Genomic DNA, 14940 nt, shown 5'->3' with positions numbered 1-14940 from the left:
TTATTCTATAAATTATGTGGTTGTGTTGTTAATCTCAGCTTGTCTCTCTGTATATAGCTTATATAAACCAGGTATGGTCAGAAAATAATGGGCATGATGCAGTCTCTACCCATCTTCAGAATAATGACATCACAGAAAGCTGCACTTCTTAACACATTCGCTGCCAACTACGAGTATACGTAGCTGGCTTGTGTGGTTCATATACCAACTACGAGTATACTCGTAGTTGGTATATGAACCACACAAGCCAGCTACGACTATACTCGTATGATGCTTAACGCCAGCAACGAGATTACCCGTACTGACCTCGAAGAAGTGAAATTGCTTGGCGTACGGGAACCAACTATGACGAAGTAGCGTGGCAACGAACGAACGTGTTAATGACCATTTCCCACACACAAAGAACACCTTCTTTGGTGAATAGCATGAACTTTTAAACAGATAAAAGCACTATAAGATGCTTCAACTCTAAAGGATGTGAATCTGCCTTCTGATTCATGTTTTTATTGTTGACCAGGATATGCCCCCACTCCAACTTCTTATCATAAATAAATTAAGAAGAAAATTAGTTTGAATTATAAGTATGAAATTAGAAGAAGAGAATACATGCAATTCTTTATAATTAAAAATCTTTAAGCCAGAACTTCCTCATATATTACTGTTTACAGAGTTATCATTATCCATCTTTGTACTTACAATATGAATCTTCATATCTTATAGTGACCTGGAATGAGATTAAGTTATATATAACTGATCATAGTCATTGCACTATCTTGAAGAAATACCTACTGTATCAAAACTTTTACTCTAAGGCTTTTTTCTTTAAAAAAAAAAAAAACTACAGAAAACACCCACCTCTAAATTGATTGAGTCCTATGTGAATTGTTATCATCTTGTATGTGATATTTTTGTTCTATTTCCATGTTTTTTATTATCACAAAATTGCCACTTACATAATTAGTAAGTTGGTATATATGGGTAGTTCATAAGTGGCCACAAATACTCAAACAGCATGACAACAATCATCTTATAAGTTGTACGACTAAAATACCTGTGAATATTAAGGGCTTTTTATCAGTCATTCTAATTATTTGAAACTTACACCAACTAGTTTTGCACATATATAAAACTGGTGGCTTCTTCGTGGTTATAAAAAACATAAAAATAGATTACTACAAAGTTGTTGTTCAATGCTGAAAAAATCATTATATTTATTTATTTATTTTAAAAGAAATAAATTCATCTTAAAGAGAATTAGAGATTTTACATAACTATTAGAAAAATTGAAATCTCACACAGTAAAAGATCTAATAAGAGATTTCTAGATGTCATTTAAGGTAAGTTCTTGATTTCTATTAAGAGATCTTATTTTTCTTGAGTGGTCTAAGAATAAAAGTTTTCTTCTAAGTAAGGCATTGTTGGAAGTATCCCAGTCAACTATATGGCTAGTACTTGAAGTATGGCAAATAGCTCAGATCATTTCTTTCTTTTGTGTTCAACATCTTCAACATATTCTTTCGTTCTCGCCTCAAAACTTGCTTCTTAGGGCAGACTTGTCTGTCCTTGAATATGTTAAGAACAAATCAGAAAAAATTTGGAGTTCTGTCTTGATTGAGCTTCATTCCATAAAACAGAGGCCGCTTGGTTCTTGAGAGAGTGGGCAATGCCTTGCTTTTGAGAAAGATGGTGAAGAGATGATAAACCTCTAAAGTGATACCATTGTCAGGTTTCTTTATGATAAGGACATCTAGGAAAAGGAGTTTACCATCTTTTCCAGTACTTAATCAAGGATTTAAACTAACTGAGGGTGAAAAAATTACTGTAGACTTGGGAGGTCGTGCTTCCAAATAATAAAAATATCATCCATATATTCCACCAAATGGCCTGTTTTCAAAATAGTTTATGCATTTTTTATAACAACGAAGAAGCCACCAATTGTATGTGTACAAAACTAGTTGGTGTAAATTTCACACAGTAATAAAAAATCCTTAATATTCACAACAATCATCACCTTCCATTTATGCATTAGACTGAATAGCCAATTAAGTCAAATAACTTAGATTTTCTAATCCTAAACTTTACTGGGATAGAGGGTATAGAAATAGCATATACCTCCATAGTCTGCAGTGTTTGTACATACTATATTCTCTAACCAGTTTGGCTGTTTTGTAAAGGGGAAGGGAAGCTCACTTTCCAAGAGTAAAAACACTACTACCTCCACATGATATTAGCTGTATATATCATAATTTCAAATGAAAAGCCATCATGTCCCAGATAACATTTGAATCCAAGTCTTCCCAACCAAACAGAAATATCACTACCAAATAAGCTAGAGGCACAAATTATCTAAAAAGAAGAATCTAAAATCTATTATAAATAATCATGAGAATGTTTTACAGAACAATATATCTATAACATCAAAACACAAACCTGAATGATAGTATATATTTCAGGTATCATGTAAAATTAAAGAGAATGACACCGTCTTACTAGAACTGGATTCATTCCCTAATTTTTGAGAGATCTGTGGGTGTGTATATACACTTAGCTGAAGGAATATTATTTTACATTCTCATTATAGCAAGCAGACATTATATTACAAACAGATATCATTTACTATTATGATACAGGAGGGGAAAAAAATTCATATACTAAGTGATTTGAAAAAGTAAAGTATAATATTTAACTACATACTTTAAAATGTTGCACTTAATCCCAGTTTTTTTTTTCTTTAATATCATCAAAATAAACATTTCTGTGTGTATATTTACACCTGGTTAATTTCATTTCTTGTTAATCCTTTTGTTTCACAACATTCTTCTTTATTTACTTCATGTCTAGTGTCGATAAAATCTGCTTTATAATCTTGCACTTATCTTGGTCACCCCTAATAAACACTAAAACAGAAATGAAGAAAAACTGCAATTATGTTTTAACAGTCAGGATTTTAAATTATAATTAAAAATTCTCTAAAATCACATTCCATTATATTCACATTACATTTAAAGCATAACTGTAAACTTGAAGTCACACATATTCAAGTATGAAAAGGGTCCACGAATCCTGAAACCTCTCTATCAGCACACCACATCCTTGTATGCTGCTCTATCTAAAAATGTCTGCAAAAGAGCATATTTAACCTTGCAAATACCATGATGTTTATAACTTCATGTGTTATGCTATTGGAAAACATTTTCAATTCATTTGTATATTTATGGTAAATTACTCCAAAATCAAAATACAGTACACTCTGTCATTGGAACAGCATCTCTGGATAGTGAATTTTTCTGCATATTAAAGGCTCCTAGAAAACTGTTTTCTTGCAAATTTGTGAGTTCATATTTCTACAATCAGAATTTTTAAGTATAAACTGTTGTTTGTTCATATTTGATTAAGAAATATATTTCTTTTTCTTTTATAAAATTTTGTTAGCTGCATTAATTAAAGCTTTTTAATATTGCTAGCATCTCACTGTATTTGATAAATACAGTGAGATGCTAGCAATAGCTGTCATTTCTGTACTGTGGAGAGAAACTTTCCATTTCATACATACATACTTTGATTTGCTATTACTTCACTAAATGCAAGAGATGACATATTTTTTGCATTTCAGTTTCTTTAGCATGTGCATATATCTGTTGATGTTATGTATTCTATATTAATTTTAAAAAGCTAATATATCCTATTTCAGAGAAAAGAACAGATCAGCTGCCTTTCCCCCAACCCTCTCTTTTTTTCTCATTGATCATTTTGTTTTTCTGTATGTGGTATTATTTTTATTAATAGAAGCATGCTCAGTGAGATAGACACTTAAAAAAAAAAGCCTACTTGTACATATCCAGAATTTGCTATTACTTCACTAAATGCAAGAAGATAGAAATGGCATATTTTTTGCATTTCAGTTTCTTTGGCATGTGCATATATCTGTTGATGTTATGTATTCTAAAAGAGAAGAGAAAATTTCCAACATTATTTGCCTACATGAAATCAAATACTTATTTATTAAATAATAACACTTATCTATACTAATTATTATTATTATTATTATTATTATGTGACACCTCCAGGGAGTCCAAAGACTCATCGAGGGAGAGTGTGGCAACAGCATCGAACGATTGAAACCCCTTCCAACTACTAACCATGCTCAAATTTGCTTAGCTTTTTTGCGTGAGCCTTAGTAGAGAGGCTCTACCAATCAACCAACCTTTGCTGGCGATTAAATAATAATACTAATTTTGAAATACAGATCTAAAACTTTTTTAAGGGTCTTTTGCTTAACTGCAGAAAAAAGTGTTTATAAATATACCTAATCCTAAATTTTTACAATAAAAATGATGTACAAGTTTGTTTTTCTGTAACTGGTTACAATTTTAATTTTTGTGGAACTACTATTATTTTTCTCAGTTTTAAAGTGAAAAATTTTATTTATCTGCTTGATTACATTTACCCATTTCAACAAAACATATATCTATGTCAATTATGATCTAAAAATGCCATTATTTTTAGTAGTTTAAAAAATGCTATAAGTACAATACATTAACTATTTTCATATTGCTTTGATGAATTATTACTATTTCCATAATTAAATACAAGGAAAGTGGCAAAGCACCTTTCACTTTTGCTATTAAAAGGTTACAAAATTTATTATTCTTATTAGAAGTATATGCACTTAATGTCATGTAATCAGTAAAGACCAAATGACAATAGTAATGTAATCTTTACTGTTGTCATGTTCATTTGATAACATTTTGTAACTATGACATCCGCAAATGAATGAAAGAATAAGCATGCTTACACAGTACCCAGTTCTGCCTACCATGAAGAGGTAGCTAGCAAAAACATGCATAATCACTTGACTGACTTCAAAGGATGAAACTAAAGTGAAAAGATCAGAAGATCGTAAAATTTCCACCTTTCAACACATTCACATCAGAATAATCAGTCTATTGGCGCGACCTTGGCCCTATGGTGGAGTGAGAGAAAAACTACACCCAAGCACAATTTCACATTTGAGTATTGGTGGATGTCCCACAATATCATGACTGAATATTTGAATGTGACCAAATCTGTAGAGCATGTTTGTGAAGGGAAAAATGAATATGTTTCCTTTAAGTTATATCAGGAAACAATAATTAAGGAGAATTTTATATTTGGTTTGTATATTTAAATTACTAAAAAGGTGTAAATTTAAATTGTTCATATTTGGTTTAATATATTACAACTAAGAACTTTTATTGTTAAAATACCATAAGATTTAACAATTACAAATACAAAGAGCCAACAAGTTTCACTAGCCACTGTTTAGCATTTTCAAGGCTGTACTGGTGTGATAACAAATGCATCAAGTTACATGAAAACATACACTTTAGTAACTGCTGGGCTGTTACATTTGATAATTCATGTTTGATGGCATGCATGTGTTCGAATGCTTCAGTCAGAATCCGGTACATGACCACGTGTTGTGTAGTTTTTCGCATATTGTAGTTCTGTTGAGCTGAGAGAATTGATGAGATATTTCCATATGTCTTTAAGAATAGCACCACTGCTGCTTCTCTGAAAAGTTCTGTATCTGTAGTCATTCTCGATGTAAGGCATAGAACTGTTTTTCCAATCTATAACGTGATTTGATGTTGAGAAATGATAAGCTAAACCAGACGTGATGATTCTATTGTGATTGACATCCCCCACATGTTCCTTCTGTCTTATTTCAAACTTCTAGAGGTCTGTCCAATGTAAGAAAGGCCACACGTGCATGGAATTTCATATACTCTAGGAATTTTGAAGAAAGGTACCTCATCTTTGGGTGATCTTAAGACTTGTCTGATCGCGATAGTTGGTTTAAAAACTACTCTGATGTTATAAGCTTTTAACATTCTCGCCAATTTTGTGGATACTGAATTAATATATGGAATGACAGCTGTGAACACACATTGGGACTCTGTTCTACGTTGTTGGAGGTTGTCCATTCAGAGATAGAGTGTTAGCTATTTGTGACAGTTCTCTCTGTACATCTACTTCTTTTGAAATAGACCTTAAGGCTCTATTACAGAGCATATGAATGATGCTGTGTTGTTGTGAACTATGATGGTTAGACGAATAATGTAGATATCAACCTGTATCTGTGTGTTTCTTGTAAATGGACAGTTGGACATTGTTATCTTCTCTCCTCACCAATATGTCAAGAAAGGGTAGTTCTTTGTTCTTCTCCAGTTCCATAGTGAATTTGATCTTATTATGTTGTGAGTTGATTTTATTAAGACACACGAGAAGGTTTTCCATGGTATCCTTCCAGATGATGAACACATCATCGACATATCTCCACCAAATCTCCACAAAATATTTTTTCCACCAAATGGTGGAAAAAATATCCTTTTCAAGTTTTTCCATAAATAGGTCTGCACATGGTGGTGACAGGGGGGCTACCCATGGCTAGACCTTCCAATTGTTTGTATACTATGTTATTTACTTTGAAGAAATTTGATTTCAGGAAATGATGAAACAACTGGGTGATGTCCTGAGGGAAGAGATCTTTTATAATGTTGACCACCTCTACGACCGGTACATTAGTGAATAAGGACACTACATCTAGACTAGCCATAATGTCCGTTTATGATATTTTGATACTCTTGATTTTTTCCACAAAGTGGTCAGATGAACTAAAAAAACAACTTAAGTCCTTACACCCTATTACTCCATGCCTTTATGGGGCACCGAAGATTCATAAAGAAAATGTACCATTTCGTCCAATAGTTGATGGAAGATCCTCACCTACGTACTTACTAGCAAAGCATCTGGCAAATTTAATGAAAAGAAAAATTAGACAAACAGAGACCTACATTAAAAACTCTCAACAATTTGTGGAAAAAATTAAGAGTATCAAAATATCACAAACGGACATTATGGCTAGTCTAGATGTAGTGTTCTTATTCACTAATGTACCGGTCGTAGAGGTGGTCAACATTATAAAGATCTCTTCCCTCAGGACATCACCCAGTTGTTTCATCATTGCCTGAAATCAAATTTCTTCAAAGTAAATAACATAGTATACAAACAATCGGAAGGTCTGGCCATGGGTAGCCCCGTCACCACGCACAGACCTATTTATGGAAAAACTTGAAAAGGATATTTTTTCCACCATTTCAACTAAACTGTCGATTTGGTGGAGATATGTCGATGACGTGTTCATCACCTGGAAGGATACCATGGAAAACCTTCTCGTGTTTCTTAATAAAATCAACTCACTACATAATAAGATCAAATTCACTATGGAACTGGAGAAGAACAAAGAACTACCCTTTCTTGACATACTGGTGAGAAGAGAAGATAACAATGTCCAACTGTTCATTTACAAGAAACACACAGATACAGGTTGATATCTACATTATTCGTCTAACCATCATAGTTCACAAAAACACAGCATCATTCATATGCTCTGTAATAGAGCCTTAAGATCTATTTCGAAAGAAGTAGATGTACAGAGAGAACTGTCACAAAAAGCTAACACTCTATCTCTGAATGGATACCCTTCTAACATTTGAAACCAATTGCTTTTTAAAGACAACCTCCAACAACGTAGAAAGGAGTCCCAATATGTGTCCACAGCTGTCATTCCATATATTAATTCAGTATTCACAAAATTGGTGAGAATGTTAAAAGCTCATAACATCAGAGTAGTTTTTAAACCAACTACCATGATCAGACAAGTCTTAAGATCACCCAAAGATGAGGTACCTTTCTTCAAATTTCCTGGAATATACAAAATTCCATGCACATGTGGCCTTTCTTACATTGGACAGACCTCTAGAAGTGAACATGTGAAATAAGACAGAAGGAACATGTGGGGAATGTCATTCACAATAGAATCATCACGTCTGGTTTAGCTCATCATTTCTCAACATCAAATCACGTTATATATTGGAAAAACAGTTCTATGCCTTACATCGAGAATGACTATAGACACACAGAACTTTCAAAGTAGCAGAAGTGGTGCTACGCACAAGCAATAATTTAAATAGAAATCAAGGTGCTATTCTTAAAGACATATGGAAATATCTCATCAATTCTCTCAGCTCAACAGAACCACAATATGCGAAAAACTACACGACACATGGCCATGTACTGGATTCTGACTGAAGCATTCGAACACATGCATGCCATCAAACATGAATTATCAAACGTAATGGCCTAGCAGTTACTAAAGTGTATGTTTTCATGTAACTTGATGCAATTGTTTTCACACCAGTACAGCCTTGAAAATGCTAGACAGTGGCTAGTGAAACTTTTGGCTCTTTGTATTTGTAATCATTAAATCTTATGGTCTTTTTTAACAATAAAAGTTCTTAGTTTTAAGGTATAAATATGTGAACCATCAATAATGAACCACATGAGAATGGCAAGTAGAGAGAGAGAGAGAGAGAGAACAAATAGAAATGCTTTTATTACTGCCAAATGAATTATTAATAATTTACATTTGTGATGTTACATGTGTATGTCCTATAAGTTTCTGGGTGGAGTGAATAACATGTGATCCTATAAACTCTAGACATGCATATTTGCATAAATATAATTTTAAAAAATCTCACGAGAGAAGGGAAGTGATTTGTTTGCAAAATATAAATAACTAGTGAATAATAAACAGTGGCTGTATACATTTGGTAGCTAGTAAATAACTATTCAGAGGAAGCTAATCCAATGAACTAATAATGCTGATCAGGTGATTCATCTAGGCATAGGAAGAAGCATGTGGATCGAAGTAGTAAATCGTCTTGTACAATTTCTTGTACTTGTTGTTTTTATTGCTATGTTTTATTTATATCTCATTTGGTTTCCCAAGAATTTTCTTTTATTCACTGATGATCAGTATACACTTTTTACATGATAATACATCAACATTGGAATTATCCACCCTTTCATTAATCCTACCTTCATTACATTTTTTTCCCCTTTTATGTCAGCATCTCTTTTTTTTTTTTTTATTATATCAATAACAGATCTCACATTTGCTAGCATTTTGTTGGAGATCAACAGACACTCTATTCTTTCTGAAGACTGGAATGAAAATGTTCCTGTAGCATAAAAAACATTATATGGAAGTTTTTCATGCAGAAGCATGAAAAACTTCCACAGACGGTCCCCTGCCCTTGAACCTGTCATTCTACCATATGAAAAAATCTCCTGGTGTAAATACAATAATAACCCGTCAACAGCTTAAACGTTTCAATCATATTATCTCCCCCTCCATCCCTTTGCCTTCTATCCAACAAATTTTGCAGTCTGCATGCCCTCAGTCTGTCCTCATAATCAACATCATACAGTCCTAATATCATTTCTGTTATCTGTCTTCGCACCTGCTCCAAGGTTACTTCATCCCCTGCCAGCCTAGTTGGCTGAGTTGTTAGCATATCCGCTCTCCATTCAAAAGGCTGTGGGTTCAAATCCCCACCGTGGACTTGTTGGATGCTTGTGATTGTCTGTGAAAATAGTAGTGGTGGGTAGATGCCCTCCCTTGATGAGTCTTTGGACTCCCTGGAGGTGTCAAGTAATAATAATAATAAAATCCCGGTGACCAGATCTGAGCAGAGAAATCTGCATAAAGCTTTGAACAGACCACAAGATGTGGACTGATCAAAGCTTTATACAATGCAACATCACACTTTTATCTCTTATAGTCAATGTCCTCCTCAACAACGTTGCAACAATTCTCTAGATGTCTTCACAATCTTTGCAATTCTCAGAGCTTCAAATCTCTATCCAAAATCACCCCAAGATCCCTTGCTTCCTCCACTTTTTCCAGTACAACCCCACCAAGTGAGTATGAAGTATCCTTTGTGATTCTCAAATTTTAAAATCTTACATTTAGTTGCATTAAACTGATATCCACCATTGGTTTGCCCACCTGACTAGCCTATTCAAATCCTTTTGAAGAGCCAAAACATCAGCACTATTACTAATAAAACTCTCAAGCTTCACATCATCTGCAAATAACTGAGCATCTTCCTGCAGGATTGTGACAATATCTTTGACATAAAGATTGAACAGTAATGGTTTCAGGAATGAACCCTGTGGAACTCCACTTGTAACCTGCCTACTCCCTAGTACTGCTCACAATATACAACTTTCTGATATCTACCAGAGAGCCAATTACCAATCCAATCCACTAACCTGATAGCCAAACCTATATGATGTAACTTAAAAATCAACTTGTCATGTGGCACCTGTCAAATGCCTTGGTAAAAAATCAAATCCTATCCCTCATCCATTGCTCTTATTACTTTATTGTAAAAGGTAACCAGATTACTAAAACAAGAATGCCCTTTAACAAATCCATGCTAGTTTGTATAAATAATATTACCCTCATCTGCCAATTCTGTATAGGAGTTGTCACCAATTTCTCCAAAAAAATAGCTATAGAAGAAATACAAACACACATAAAAAGAAATACATACAAGCATATAGAGTGATACCTTCATTCTACTATCATATTTATGCAATGGTACTATCTTACCCTCCTCCTATTCTCACAGGAACCTACCCCATTGCAACACTTTTATCAAACAGCCAAGTTAATGGTACAGTCAGTTCCATAGCATATTCCCTTAAAACACATCATGGCAAAATTCCATCTAGTCTCCCTGTCTTATTGACATTTAGCATACTCAGTATTCGGAATACATCCTTTCATTCAATTCTAACACTTCATCATTATCCTTCTAGGAATAAAGCCTGTAGTACCAGGATGGAACACTAATAAAGTGAATTAAATAGTTGAAATATATCATTTACTTTGGTCACCCGATTTCCATCTCCAGCGAGCAAAATAATCCATCCACTATCATTTTTCTGGAGATTCTCCTTTGACTGCACTGGCAGTCTCCTCATATTCTAATTTTTCTCTCCTTACAATACTAGTTACTTTCCTAGCCTGAGCCCTATATTTCTCATGCAACTGTTCTCCACCTCTCTCTCTCTCTCTCTCTCTCTCTCTTTATATCCTTCCATAATCTCTTTATGCAATTCCTCTTTTATTCTTTCTATCATCAATGTGATCCCAAACTGCTTTATCTTCTTCACTTGAGGTATAAAATCTGTTATTGCTAAACAATTTCTTTTTTAAGTATCTCCCATGCATTAATGATGCAACCTCTTTCTTCAAAATGTTTCATCCATGTGTTGATGCAAGCTGGTTTTTAAGTCTATGATAGTCACCTTCCTTAAAATTCCACAAATTCTTTCTGTTCTGACACCTCCATTCATTCTCCAAGTCAGGACTACACTGCTTGGAAAGAAGTCAATGGACACCATAGTGTGAGGAACAAACAGCTATGGCATCCACTTCATAAGATGTAGGACCTCCTTTCATTGCAATGACTGCAGCAATCCTATGGGACATACTTGATTTTTTTTTTAAATTTTAATTTTTGCCCATACTTCTTGCAGGCATATAACGATGTCCTGGACTGTTGAGGGATGGACATCCCTCGACCTCATCTGATGCTCCAGTTCATTCCACAGAGTTTAATAGGGTTGAGATCAGGGCTCTGTGAAGATTTCAAGTGTCATGACATTCATGCCCACAAACCATGTAGTCACAGCAGGAGCCTTATAACATGGCACATTGCCCTAATGAAAGAAATAATGGTCAGTTCCATAGACATGCCACAAAATAGGAAACATTGGATTGTCTAGAATGTTCATATACCTCTCAGAGTAGTTCAATATTCATTGCACCACAAACAGAGGTCTGAGGCCAAACCAGGAACAACAAGACCATCGCATCACACTGTCACATCCGAATTTCATAGTTGGGGTTACACACTCTGGTAAGAGACGTCCACTGGGCATCTGCCACACTCACACCCATCTATCAGCTTGGTATACAGTGTAGCATAATTTGTCACTCCATAAGACAGCTTTCCAAGCTTCCACATCCTGCTGTACACACTCTTTGCACCACTGAAGTTGAAGTTGCATATTGGTTTGGGTAATGTGGGGCTTGAATATTGCAGTCCTACTATGAAAAACACATGTTGTAAGCCTCAGTTCTGAATGATTTTGTGCACATTCATGATCCAGGTGACCCAGAACTCCGCATTCAAAATGTTGGCTGGCATGTGGCAGTTTTACACATTATCCTTCATAGCACCTTATGGTCACATTCAGTGAGTGTGGCGGATCATCCATGCCAGGAAGACTTGCAGCTGACTTCCTATGCTTCCATCTCAGTATGGTATCCTTGATTGTTCACTTCGGATGGCCCAATTTGTCAACAAATTGCCGAACAAGAAGATTACATTAAAGAGGAAGGAAAATCCATCAAAAACCTGAAATGTGGAAAGGGCCAGAGTAAATGATACTTGACCAGAAATGCTAAAATATTATTATTATTATAAAGAGAGATCTCCAGGGAGTCAGGAACATGTCGAGAGAGAGGCCAGATACATGCATCAGCTACCAATACTTATTCCTGAATTCATTCACACTGCTTGCACATACCACATCCAATGACAATCTATTCCTCTATTCCAATCACACATCACTCAATGAGAGAAAAATCTAGCACTCATCCCCTTCTTAGCGGAATTCATTCTCATGTTTCAAGTATGTCCTCTTGTCCTTTCCCCATCCCTCGAAAAAATGAAAAATTTCATCAACTGAAATTCTGTATGACCCTTTCAAAAGTTTGTACATCTCAATCATATCACCCCTCTTTCTCATGTTTGCTAGTGTCTGCATTCTACAAATTCTCAATCTATCTTCATAATCAATATTCCTCAATTGTGAGCTAAACAATGATTTGATGAGGTGCTAATATGAATTTGATGACAGAAAGTGTTAGTAGCGAGAATGTCACGGGAAGAATGAGTGCTCGTTCAAAAGAGAAGCACAGTGTGAAAGAAAGGCAAAAAATTATTAAAAAATCATTGAAAAAGAAAACGAGTGATTTAAAAACCATAATGGATGGTAAAAAAGAATGAAAGTGAGGCGAATGTGGCAGAAGGCAACAAAATTGAGAGAACGAAAGAAACTGAAAATAACGTGACGAAAGGATCGAAAGTTGGAAAAATTGAAAGAACGAATGAATCCGGAAATAGTGTGATGCAAAGTGCAAAAGTGGGAAAAATGGAAAGAATGAATGAAAGCAAAAGTTGGATGCATGGGTTGAAAGTGGTGAAACTCAAAAGGATGAACGAGAGTGAAAGTGTGAAGTGAGAGTCAAGAGTTTGAAAATTAGAAAGATTGAATGATAGAGAGAATGTGATGCGAGATTCGAAAGTTGAATTAGGTTGGATGAAGCAAGAGATGAAATGGATGCAGAGTGAAATTAAGAAAATTCAGGTGAAAATGATTAAAACAAATCAAGTAGGTACGAAAGAGTTAATGAAAGACAAGCAAGTGGAATTTTATGGCGACTCCATTATTAAAGGTGTGCTGGATGAAATGATGCACAAGGTATGTTTTCCAGGCAGTAAAATGAGTAGTGATTGAGGCATTGGATATGAGGAGGGAGTGGCCAAAGGAGATGATGGATTTAATAGGTATGAATGACTTGACAGAGGAAAAAGAGCACATCAGAATGGATATCAGGAGGTTGCTTAGATGGATAAAAGAGAATAGTGTGACAGGAAGGGTAGTAAGCGTGTTGCCTAGGTATAACTGTGATGAGATGAGGTGGACAGCAAGGATTATGAATGATATTATTATTATTTGACACCTCCAAGGAGTCCAAAGACTCATTGGGGGAGGGCACCAGCTCTACAATTCCGTCTCCAGCACTCAATCACCAACTGACCGCAGCTACGCTAATGCCATCTACCGCCAACCACCACTGGTATTTCCACAGACAATCGCAAACATCCATGCCCGTGGCAGGATTCGAACCCGCAGCCTTTTGGCTGGAGAGCGGATATGCTACACACTTGGCCAACCAGGGTGGCTGAAATGTGTGAGGAGAGGGGGGTACAGTTTGTTAATGTGTAGAATGAGTTTGAAGGATGAAGTAAAATGTATGGGAGTGATGGACTACAATTGAGTTGTTATGGTTTGAGTCGCTTGGAGAGAGAGACTGCTGGAAGGTAGAGAAGTGAGTACAGAGAATAAATCAGATCAAGTGGGAAGTGATGTGGAAGAGAAGAAGAGTACGACAGGAGAGATTGAAGAGGTGATTATGAATGAGGAAGTGAGCGGCATGAGTATGGAAAATGAGAGAACAGGGCTATGGTGGACAGGGGTACACAGCATGAGAAATGAGGATGCTCCAAGAGGATGTAAGAGCATGTGTAGACAGGAAAGGAATGGGATGACCTAGGATCAAGAGGAAACAGCTGGAATTGAAGAGGGTTCTAAAATGAATAAGCAGAAAGGGAAATGGCCCCAGTCGAGCATGGAGAGATCACATCGAATGAGTGGTATCAGTGGAACTAACTGTAGATCCAGAAATGAGCTGTTGTGTTTGTATACAAATGCTAGAAGTGTAAGAAACAAGACAGATGAAATCAGATGAAACAAGGCTGCACTATTTGAGTCTGTTCACCCAAAAATTGTTGGAATACGTGAGACATGGTTCGATGACGACGACATCCTGACAAGAAGGGTATGATGTGTTTTGTGAGGATAGAAGGGGTAAAAAGGGAGGGGGAGTGCTATTGATGATAGAGAAAGAGTTATGTCCATACAAAGTAGAGATGCAAGAGGGAAATATTGCCAGTGGTTTTGAGGCAATATGGTGTGAGATTGAATGGAATGAAATACGGTTGGAAGTTGTTATAGACCAGGAAATGTGGATGGTAATGACTATGAAATGTATAATCAAATTAGCCAAGTAAATAAGAAAAGAGTGATCATTATGGGCAATTTTAATTATGGCAATATAGACTGGAATGATGAGATAGCAACTGGAAGTAAAGAAAATGAATTTCTCGAGTTTTCAAGGGATAACTACCT

At 35.5% G+C, this 14940-nt stretch overlaps 1 protein-coding gene across 5 annotated transcripts in view; it reads right to left on the bottom strand.

Moving 5' to 3' along the window:
- Positions 1–14940, bottom strand: part of LOC150100330 (nicotinamide riboside kinase 1) — a 213263-nt gene that overhangs the window by 70378 nt on the left and 127945 nt on the right. For 3 of the 5 annotated variants that reach the window (XM_090402399.1, XM_090402400.1, XM_090402398.1), the window contains exon 7: positions 2576–2897. In XM_090402399.1, the coding sequence (XP_090258525.1) occupies positions 2827–2897 (71 nt within the window). In that variant the 3' untranslated portion in view covers positions 2576–2826. Of the gene's footprint in view, positions 1–2575; positions 2898–14940 lie in introns of those variants that run through there. The other 2 variants (XR_016549230.1, XR_016549229.1) reach the window with 1 other exon arrangement.

Source organism: Typopeltis vanoorti, chromosome 13, assembly GCF_054136105.1.
Source record: "Typopeltis vanoorti isolate ZY-2024b chromosome 13, IOZ_Tvanoo_1.0, whole genome shotgun sequence".
Lineage (NCBI taxonomy): Eukaryota > Metazoa > Arthropoda > Arachnida > Uropygi > Thelyphonidae > Typopeltis > Typopeltis vanoorti.
This window is presented reverse-complemented; position numbering and strand designations above follow the sequence as displayed.